General features: G+C 39.7%; 1 protein-coding gene across 1 annotated transcript; it reads left to right on the top strand.

Moving 5' to 3' along the window:
- Positions 1 to 641: 641 nt before the first annotated feature.
- OR10G3 (olfactory receptor family 10 subfamily G member 3) lies at positions 642 to 1,816 on the top strand. The gene has a single exon (XM_014844569.3). It carries the CDS (start codon positions 759 to 761, stop codon positions 1,698 to 1,700), a length of 942 nt encoding a protein of 313 aa, XP_014700055.2. The 5' UTR covers positions 642 to 758; the 3' UTR covers positions 1,701 to 1,816.
- Positions 1,817 to 11,675: the final 9,859 nt, after the last annotated feature.

The following is an 11,675-nucleotide window of genomic DNA, read 5'->3' as shown; positions in this document are numbered from 1 at the left end:
CCATCCCTTTGTGCTTCCTCCTCTCCTCTCTTCCTTTACCATGTTCCAAGACTAAAGTATTATACACAAAGAAACTGAAATACACAGCACTAAGTACCAACCACAACTTTACTTATATGCTTGCAGCCTCATGGGCATTCTCTTCCTTTAATTGTGAAGAACTTGGAGACTAGGCTTGTACAACATCAGCACTGTCCCACACAGCTAGCCATGTAATCAAAATTCTATTCCATTCTTTCTACTACAAAGGAGGAAAAGGAATTTTCTCATTTCCTTTCTGCATACTCTCCACTCTATGTAAGCTTACATTCTAGAAAAGATAAGAATGAGCCAGTAGCCTCTGGAAGTTTCTGAACTGGCAGAGCATCTAGCAAAGCAAATGTCCTTTCCCACACACGTTTCCAGTAAACCCCTAATCTCTGGCAAAAGTGCTCTAGGTGCAAACTCCTGGGAGCAAACGTTTTCTGTAAGGATTTCTGTAAATATTTTAGGCTCTGAAGGACAAATGCAGATACTCACTTCTGCCATCATAGCACCAAAGCAGCTACAGACAATATGAAAGTAAATGAGCAGGGCTGTGTTCCAATAAAACTAAATTTACAAATCAGGCCAACTCTTGCCATAAAACATACTTTCTCCCTATATATCATCTCTCCACTAAAGAAAGAACCTTCTTTTCTCTGGTTCCTCATCATTTCCCTCTCTCCTCCACGCTAACTCTTGTTTTGCCCATTCTCTAGGTAAGATCTCTCCAGAGGATGGAAAGAGTCAATAGCACATTGTTGACTGAGTTCATCCTGACAGGAATTCTCTACCCACTCAGGTTAAGGACATTTCTTTTTGTGTTCTTTTTGCTAATCTACATCCTGACTCAGCTAGGGAACCTGCTTATTGTAATCACTGTCTGGGTAGACCCGCAGCTCCATGCCCGCCCCATGTACATCTATCTTGGTGTTCTCTCCATCATCGACATGGGCATCTCTACCATCATTGTCCCTCGTCTCATAATGAACTTCATTTTAGGCATCAAACCCATCTCGTTTGTTGGCTGTGTCGCTCAACTCTATTTCTATCACTTTTTGGGCAGCACTCAGTGTTTCCTGTACACATTGATGGCCTACGATAGGTACTTGGCAATATGCCAGCCCCTGCGCTACCCTGTTCTCATGAATGCCAAGCTGAGCACCTTGCTTGTGGCTGGAGCTTGGGTTGCAGGATCCATCCACGGAGCTCTCCAGGCCACCCTAACCTTCCGTCTGCCCTACTGCGGGCCCAACCAGGTAGATTACTTCTTCTGTGACATCCCTGCAGTTCTGAGGCTGGCCTGTGCTGATACAACAGTCAATGAGCTGGTGACCTTTGTGGACATTGGGGTGGTAGTTGCCAGTTGCTTCTCTCTGATCCTCCTCTCCTATATACAGATCATTCAGGCCATCCTGAGAATCCGCACAGCTGATGGGCGGCGCCGGGCATTTTCAACCTGTGGAGCCCATGTAACCATGGTAACCGTGTACTATGTGCCCTGTGCCTTCATCTACCTGAGGCCTGAAACCAACAGCCCCCTAGATGGGGCAGCTGCCCTATTCCCCACAGCCATCACTCCTTTTCTCAACCCCCTCATTTACACTCTACGGAACCAAGAGGTGAAGCTGGCTCTGAAGAGAATGATAGGAGTCCTTGGGACTAAGAGTAAGGTTTGAAAGTGTCTGTCTCACATTGGGGAAACCTTCACATTTACGATTTATTCTAATGTTTACATTTCGGTGAGTTTTGTTCTTCTTGCTTTTTCTCTTTTATGTAGCCATATAATATCAATACAACAAGATCAAACAGAGGGTGAAGTAAAATACTACTTTATAGCAGTCCTTAGTGTCACCTTCAGATAAACAACTCTCGGCTGCTCCAAGAGTAGAGACTAAGACTAAAACCACTCAGAAGATAGCAAGAGCTGGCACACTTGGACTTTCAGAAGTTTGGTACACCAACAGCATCCAATGGGCTTTTCAGCTTTTAGGCTGACATTGATCAAGCCCTCATAAGATGGACTATAGTTCTTTTGACGGGGCAATGTTCTTCGGTTCTGTTTCAATTGGCTGTATATCTTAGGAGCTAGTGCTAGAAGAGAAACTATAGATGCCCAGCTGCATGCATCTGACAAGCTCAGCTTTGGGGACTTCCTGAGACTACTATAGAAAGCGAAGAGGAACTAAAGTGCATACTCTTCCTTGCCTGCTAAAGACAGGAACCTTCTCTTAAACTGGTGCTTTCACAAACTAAACCGAATTAAACAATCCAAGAAAGAGAATGCAATACAGTCTTTTCAAATGTGTCAATAATAAAATCCCTCACACCAAAAAGTAAAGGTCAGTGTGAATTTTCCCATTAAAAGAAAATAGGGCAATTAATCAAGACACCAGGATAATTTATCCGAATTAGTATTTCATATGAATTTAGATTCATGAGGTTGACAAGCTTTCATTGAGTTGGCCAGTGCTTAATCAATATGGGCAAATTTTCTGCAACATCACTGGTTTCAACCCCTTAGCGCCTTTACTCTTATCCTCTTATGCTTCTGCCTCATTCTCCAGCTTCTTATACTGGATGGTTGCTTTATCCACATTATGAAAGCATGTTTTCTATAAAACAAAGTCTCTTGGTCATAGCAGGGAGTCAACAGTTTGGTCAAGTGTATGTTCACCTTGAAAGGACTCACAAGTTCACCTAATTGGTAAGGAGACAGAAAACTTACCATTCTCCCTTAGATGAAGGTGAACCACACAATTTTCAATATTTTGTTCAGAAAACAATCAATACACTAAATATCAACTTCCTCAAACTAGAATATTACTTACGAAATATCTAATCTTTCACAATATTTAATTAAAAAAATGGTTGAATAGTGAATTACAAAAATAACCTTAAATCTACAGCTTGCAAACCAAAGACATTCCAAAGGCTATTATACATCTTGTTCCTGTTTTCCCATGTGCTTAGCATAATTGCTATCATAGCTATTGTCTTGAGAATTAATAAAATGAGGTTAAAATAATCTGTAAACATATAATAAAAATACAGATCAAGGGCCAGCCCCAGTGGTGTAGTGGTTAAGTTTGGTGTGCTCTGCTTCCACAGCCATGGTTAAGTTCCCAGGCATAGACCTACACCACTCGTCAGTGGCCATGCTGTGGCGGCAGCCCACATACAAAATAGGGGAAGATTGGCAACAGATGTTAGCTCAGGGTGAATCTTCCTCAGCAAAAAAACAAAATAATAAATCAAAATTGAATCATTTTGAAGCAAACATTTGTTTAAAAAGTAGATTGGGCACTGTTATGATTTGTTAAATTAACACTTATTAAGTGGAGCACAGGGTGCTGGATGGTAAACCATGGTTCAACAATAGACCACAACAGGAATTGAAATAAAGAAGTTTATTACAGGTCCTAGAAGTATCTGGCATGCCTCCAGGGGCTCCATGGGGAGGTCAAGGCAGAGCACAGACAAAGAGAGGCAGGACCTGGGGCACATGTCTTTATTCAGGTCCATGGGTAGAATGTTTTGGGATTCTGAGGCTAAGCCTGGATTGATCAATGCAAACCAAAGGAATATGATTTTGATAAGTAACATGGGGGTCTTGTCTAAGGGGCCCATAAAAGAAAGGCACTAGGAAGCAAAGACTATTGATCACAAGAGCTGTTGAGGAAGTCATATCAGGACCTTATATTTGCTTGTGACTCTGAGGGCTGCTCTCTAGAGCATGTGCTTGCATGAGGGGGCTAGTGCCCCTGTAAGGGTCACTGCAGGCTGCTTAGCCATTGTACTTTAGAGTGTACAATGGTACAGTCACTATGGAAAACAATATGGCCGTTCCTAAAAAAATTAAAAATAGAATTACCAAATGCTCTAGCAATCCCATTTCTGGGTACACACCCCAAAGAATTTAAAGCAGGGTCACAAGAGATATTTGTACACCCATGCTCACAGCAGCATTATTCACAATAGCCAAAAAGTAGAAGCAACCCAAGTGTCCGTCGATGGATGAATGAATAAACAAAATGTGGTATATACAAGCAGTGGAATATATTTAGCCTTAAAAAGAAAGGAAAGTCTGACACATGTTACAACATGGATGAATGTTTAAGACCTCATGCTAAGCGAAATAAGCCAATTATAAAAAGACAAATACTACGTGATTCCACTTACATGAGTTACCTATGTAGTCAAATTTATAGAAACAGAAAGTAGAATGGTGGTTGCCAGGGGCTGGGCAGATGAGAGAGTTATTGCTTAATAGGTATAGAGCTTCAGTTTGCAAGATGAAAGGAGTTCCAGAGATTGGTTGCACAAAAATGTGAATATACTTAACACTATTAAACTGTACACATAAAAATGGTTAAGCTGGTAAATTTAATGTTATATGTATTTCACCAGAATTAAAAATAAATTTAAAAATCTAGTAAGGCAAAGGGAAATGGGAGGAAGGAAGAGGGAGGCAGATGAAAAAGATAAGCGATATGTTCATTGAAGCTGGCTTAACATCAGGTTTCAATTCTACTATTCTCATTACTCACGTACGTTTGGAAATTTCCATAATAAAATATTTTTTTAAAACCATTGCCATGAAAACCTCAGGAAAATGTTTTCCAAAGAGAAGGAAAGGCTAGTACAAGGCTCTCGGATGGGAGTTTGGAATGTTTGAAAGGAAAGCAGATGTTGTTGAAGTGTGGGGGGCAGGGCACACGATTACACCAAAGGCGCAGGAAAAGCTCAGATCATGTAAAACCTTGGAAACTATGTAAGAAGTTTGGATTGAATCTAATATGATGGGCAATATGTTAGTTTTCTATTGCTGCATCACAAGTTATCACAAACTTAGCAGCTTAAAACAAAGCCCGCTTATTAACTCTCAGTTTTATAGGTCAACAATCCAAGCACAACATGACTTGGTTCTCTGCTCAAGATCTCAGAGGGCTAAAATCAAGGTGTCCCTGAGCTCTGTTCTCATCTAGAGATCAGGGTTCTCTTCCAAGCTCACATGGTTATGGCAGAATTCAGTTCCTTGCAATTACAGGACTTAGGTCCCTGTTCCCTTACTGGCTGTCTGTAGAGGGCACCTTCTGCTACTAGGGGCTGCCAAATTCCTTGCCACATGGCTCCCTCCATCTCTAAAGCCAGCAACAGAGAATCTCCCTCATTGGGAATTCCTCCCATGCTTCAAATCTCTCTCTCCACAAAGAATCCTATCCTGTTTAAGGGTTCACGTGATTAAGTTAGGACTACAAAGGATAATCTCCCTATTGAAAGATCAACTCGGTAAAGAGAGACACAGAGGGACAATATATAATGATCAAAGGGACACTTCATCAAGAAGAAATAACGCTTATAAATATCTATGCACCCAACACAGGAGCACCAAGATTCATAAAGCAACTATTAACAGACCTAAAGGAAGATGTTAAAAACAACACAATAATAGTAGGGGACCTCAACACCCCACTCACATCAATGGACAGATCATCCAGACAGAAAATCAACAAGGAAATAGTGGAGCTAAACAAAAAACTAAACCAAGTGGACTTAATAGACATATATAGATAACTTCACCCTAAAAGAGCTGAATACACATTCTTCTCAAGTGCACATGGAACATTCTCAAGGATAGACCATATGTTGGGAAGCAAGGCAAGCCTCTACAAATTTAAAAAAATTGAAAGAATAACAAGCATCTTCTCCGATCATAGTGCTATAAGGCTAGAAATTAATTACAAGAAAAAAGCTGAGAAAGGCACAAAGATGAGGAGACTAAACAGCACACTACTGAACAAGCAATGGATCATTGAAGAAATTAAAGAAGAAATCAAAAAATACCTGGAAACAAATGAAAATGATAGCATGCCATACCAACTCATATGGGATACAGCAAAAGCTGTATTAAGAGGAAAATTCATCCCAATACAGGCACATCTTAACAAACAAGAAAAATCCCAAATAAGCAATCTTAAAGTACACCTAACTGAACTAGAGAAAAAAGAACAAATAATGCCCAAAGTCAGCAGAAGGAGAGAAATAATAAAAATCAGAGCAACAATAAATACTATTGAAACGAAAAAGGCAGTAGAAAGAATCAATGAAACAAAGAGCTGGTTTTTTGAGAAGATAAATAAAACTGACAAACCACTAGCCAGACTTACAAAGAAAAAAAGGGAGAAAGCTCAAATAAACAAAATCAGAAATGAGCGAGGAGAAATAACAACAGACTCTGCAGAAATACAACAGATTATAAGAGAATACTACAAAAAAACTATATGCCAACAGAATGGATAACCTAGAGGAAATGGATAAATTCTTGGACTCCTACAATCTCCCAAAGCTCACTCAAGAAGAGGCAGACAATTTGAACAGACCAATCACAAGGAAAGAGATTGAAACAGCAATCAAAAACATCCCAAAGAATAAAACCCCAGGACCAGATGGCTTTCCTGGGGAATTCTACCAAACTTTCAGAGAGGATTTAATACCTATCCTTTTCAAGCTATTCCAAAAAATTAGGGAAGATGGAACACTTCCTAACACATTCTATGAGGCCAACATCACGCTGATACCAAAACCTGACAAGGACGCCACGAAAAAAGAGAACTACAGGCCAATATCACTGATGAACATAGATGCAAAAATTCTAAACAAAATTTTGGCAACCAGAATTCAGCAATTCATCAAAAGGATCATACATCATGATCAGGTGGGATTCAGACCAGGGACACAGGGATGGTTCAACATCCACAAATCAATCAACGTGATACACCACATCAACAAACTGAGGAATAAAAACCACATGATCATCTCAATAGATGCAGAGAAGGCATTTGACAAGATCCAACAGCCATTTATGATGAAAACTCTGAACAAAATTGGCATAGAAGGAGACTACCTCAACATAATAAAGGTCATATATGACAAACCCATAGCCAACATCATACTCAATGGGCAAAAACTGAACGCCATCCCCCTGAAAACAGGAACGAGACAAGGATGCCCTCTATCACCACTCTTATTTAACATAGTACTGGAGGTCCTGGCCAGAGCAATCAGGCAAGAAAAAGGAAGAAAAGGAATCCAAATAGGGAGGGAAGAAGTGAAACTCTCGCTGTTTGCAGACGACATGATCTTATGTATAGAAAACCCCAAAGAATCCATTGGAAAACTCTTAGAAGTAATCAACAACTACAGCAAAGTTGCAGGGTACAAAATCAATTTGCATAAATCAGTAGCATTTCTATACTCCAGTAACGAGCCAACAGAAAAAGAACTCAAGAACACAATACCATTCACAATCGCAACAAAAAGAATAAAATACCTTGGGGTAAATTTAACTAAGGAAGTGAAGGACCTATATAATGAAAATTACAAGGCCTTTCTGAGAGAATTGGATGACGACATAAGGAGATGGAAAGACATTCCATGTACATGGATTGGAAGAATAAACATAGTTAAAATGTCCGTTCTACCTAAAGAAATCTACAGATTCAATGCCATCCCAATCAGAATCCCAATGACACTCTTTACAGAATTAGAACAAAGAATCCTAAAATTCATATGGGGCAACAAAAGACCTCGAATTTCTAAAGCAATCCTGAGAAAAAAGAACAAAACGGGAGGCATCACAATCCCTGACTTCAAAACATACTACAAAGCTACAGTAATCAAAACAGCATGGTACTGGTACAAAAACAGGTGCACAGATCAATGGAACAGAATTGAAAGCCCAGAAATAAAACCACACATCTATGGACAGCTTATCTTTGACAAAGGAGCTGAGGGCATACAATGGAGAAAAGAAAGTCTTTTCAACAAATGGTGCTGGGAAAACTGGAAAGCCACATGTAAAAGAATGAAAATTGACCATTCCTTTTCACCATTCACCAAAATAAACTCAAAATGGATTAAAGACCTAAAGGTGAGACCTGAAACCATAAGGCTTCTGGAAGAAAACGTAGGCAGTACACTCTTTGACATCAGTATTAAAAGGATCTTTTCGGACACCATGCCTTCTCAGAGAAGGGAAACAATAGAAAGAATAAGCAAATGGGACTTCATCAGACTAAAGAGCTTCTTCAAGGCAAATGAAAACAGGATTGAAACAAAAAAACAACCCACTAACTGGGAAAAAATATTTGCAAGTCATATAGCTGACAAAGGTTTAATATCCATAATACATAAAGAACTCTCACAACTCAACAACAAAAAATCAAACAACCCAATCAAAAAATGGGCTGGAGACATGAACAGACATTTCTCCAAAGAAGATATACGGATGGCCAATAGGCACATGAAAAGATGCTCATCATCGCTGATCATCAGGGAAATGCAAATCAAAACTACACTAAGATATCACCTTACACCCATTAGAATGACAAAAATATCTAAAACTAATAGTAACAAATGTTGGAGAGGTTGTGGAGAAAAAGGAACCCTCACACACTGCTGGTGGGAATGCAAACTGGTGCAGCTACTATGGAAAACAGTATGGAGATTCCTCAAAAAATTAAAAATAGAACTACCAGCCATCCCACTACTGGGTATTTATCCAAAGAGCTTGAAGTCAGCAATCCCAAAAGTCCTATGCACCCCAATGTTCATTGCAGCATTGTTTACAATGGCCAAGACATGGAAGCAACCTAAGTGCCCATCAACAGACGATTGGATAAAGAAGATGTGGTACATATATACAATGGAATATTATTCAGCTGTAAAACAGAAAAAAATCATTCCATTTGCAGTAACATGGATGGACCTTGAGGGAATTATGTTAAGTGAAATAAGCCAGCAAGAGAAGGATAATCTGTGTATGACTCCACTCATATGAGGAATTTAAAACTATGGACTAAGAACAGTTTAGTGGATACCAGGGGAAAGGTGGGGTGGGGGGTGGGCACAAAGGGTGAAGTGGTGCACCTACAACATGAATGACAAATATTAATGTACAACTGAAATTTCACAAGATTGTAACCTATCATTAACTCAATAAAAAAAATGGAAAAAAATAGTAATAATATTCCAAACAAATTATAAAATAGGTATACAGTTTAAGCATAACAAAGGTTTAAATGAGGAGATATAAGGTTGGGAAAACAGGCCTGGTCCGGAGTCTTGGGACAGCTGTCTACAACAGATGCCGTCTTCTTCTCCTCCTGATATTGTCCTTTTCAACAGGGCTGCAAACAGTCTTATTTGATGTCTCTTTCAAGAAATAAATTCTTCAGGTAAAAAAAAAAAAAAAAAAAGAAAGATCAGCTCATTTGGGACCTTAATTTACATCTGCAAAATCCCTTCACATCAGCACCTAGAAAGAATTTTGATTGTGTTTGATTGAATAACTGGCAGAAAGTGTGTACACTAGAGGGAAAAAATCTTGGAAGCCATCCTAGGCAGATACTTAAAATCTTCTCAACTTTCTCAATTTTCATACATAAAACTGTTACTGGACCAGGTTCGGTTTTGCCGACCACCCAGAAAGCCAAACACGGAGACGATGAGATTGCAGCAGGAAGAGAGTTTAATCACAAGGCAGCCATGTGAGGAAGCAAGAGCCTGAGTCTCAAATCTGCTTCCCAAAAAATAGGGACTTAGGGATATTTATGGGATAGGGGGGCAAGGTGGTCAGCAATGTGGAGACAGGTGATTGGAGGTGAGGAGAGGTGAGGTAATTGATCTGCACAAGTGTAGTCAGACTCCATGCCTCTTCATAGGACCCATGTTCACAAAGTGATGGCGTTAGCATGATTTGACGGTGGAGTTTTTAGCCTCTTGACGTCAAAAGGTCATGTAACAGACATCTGCATGTGCCCAGTTGATGAGTTGGTGGTCTCAACCGGCCTGAAGTGGACAAGGAGTTCTAATTCATGAGAAACAGCTCACCCACCCATTACCATGGTGACCCAGGCTCCAGGGAGATGTTATCTACCGGAATGCAGTGGGAATCAGACAGCATATTGCCTAAACAGCACAGGTAACAATGGGTGGGTTAAACAGCTAAAAGCTATAATCAGTAATTGCAAAAAGGAAAAAAATCTTTAGTTCCTAGCTACTTAATCATCAATGACTCACTCTCTGCTGGTTTCAAAACTTTCTCCATTTTCATAAAATGGATGATTTTCTAAAAATCAGCTGCAAGAGATGCAGTTACCAGCCTCCAGCTCCAGAGTCTCTGGGACACTGCAGCATCAGAACCACACTATCCCCAGAAAACGACTGAACCCAGTGGGGACACTAGAGTCAGGCTATTTCCGCCCAATTCCACTTTAGGCAGTCTCTGCCCTGGAGCTCCCACTGGGCCACCTGAGACTTTCTCAGAACTGCACTGCAGTCTGAGGGTCTTCCTACCCGGTCTTCCTTCCTTATCTCTCTGGACTGGCTGTTCTGACTGAATCTTAGAGTCTGCTTCCCAGAGAAACTGAATTAAAATACCCGGCCATATAGAAACTTGCAATTAAACAACACCACACAGAAATTTCAATGTCATCTTTCCTTTTCTGAGAGGTGAAGTTTTCTTTTTTCACTGGGAGATGTACGCTGGCCTATTTCTTTCCAGAAAGGAAATCCCAGTGGCGCGTCCATGATTGCCACACCAGGGATGTGCTCCATTCTGCAATTTTGGGGATGCCTTCTTGCCCCATTTACTATCCATTGTCCACCTAAGACTATGGTTGTAAGTGTAATTCTTCTATCATTGTCTTTCTAGTAGGCTGAGATTTGTGTCTGTTTTGTCCACCACTGAATCTCCAGAAGAGAGCCTGGAACCATAGCAGATGCTGCATGAGTATTTATTGAATTAATAAATTAATATAATTAGATCTCTTGCCCCAGTACTTTATAAAAGGAGACTATTAGAACCCCTGCCCTTCCCTCCACCTCTTCTTTGCCTTGCACCTCCCAATTCTGTCATCTGTACTTTTTAATTGCCTGAGTTGATAATATTTATATTCTATACCATAACCATCAGTAGATCTTGTGTTTATGGTGATTCCAAATATGGAAGACCATTAAAAAGCATTTACCTAAAGAGTATTACATTATGACTGTGTGTATATTGTTCAAACGTTAAGAATGCTGTGACTACACATCCCACTTGGTTACCTTTCTTGCTTTCTTGCTTTCCATGCCTCTATCCTGGAGTTTTTACAAACTTTTAATCTTTATATCTATTCTAATGATTCTTTTTCCTAGAGAACTCCGTTTGAGTCCTTTCCCCTCTGTTCAGTCTGTTCTAATCGCTCTCATGACCTTCCACAACTAGCATCTGGGGTCTTTCCTCTAGATTGGATCCTCTGTTACCTGAATTCTATATCTTAATCTTTTTTATTTTTCATGCTCGTTTTTATAGACTAGATCTTAGAATAGCTTCCTAAGAAACAATATATAAATTGTAAAACTTCTGAATCTTGACATCTAAAAATGTCTTTAGTCTGCTTTACATTTGACTAAATATTTGGTTGAGTATGGAATTCCAAGCTGAAAATCACCAATGTCTTTGAAGACCTTGTTTTAGTTGTCTTCTAGCAGCCAGTGTTGCTAACCAGAGCTCTGATGCTAATCTAATTCTCATTGTTTTGTGGGCCTCTCTAGAGGCTTTTATAATCTCCTTTATATCTTCAATATTCTGAAATTTTACGTGTCGA

Source organism: Equus asinus, chromosome 2, assembly GCF_041296235.1.
Source record: "Equus asinus isolate D_3611 breed Donkey chromosome 2, EquAss-T2T_v2, whole genome shotgun sequence".
NCBI classification, from domain to species: Eukaryota; Metazoa; Chordata; class Mammalia; order Perissodactyla; family Equidae; genus Equus; species Equus asinus.
This window is presented reverse-complemented; position numbering and strand designations above follow the sequence as displayed.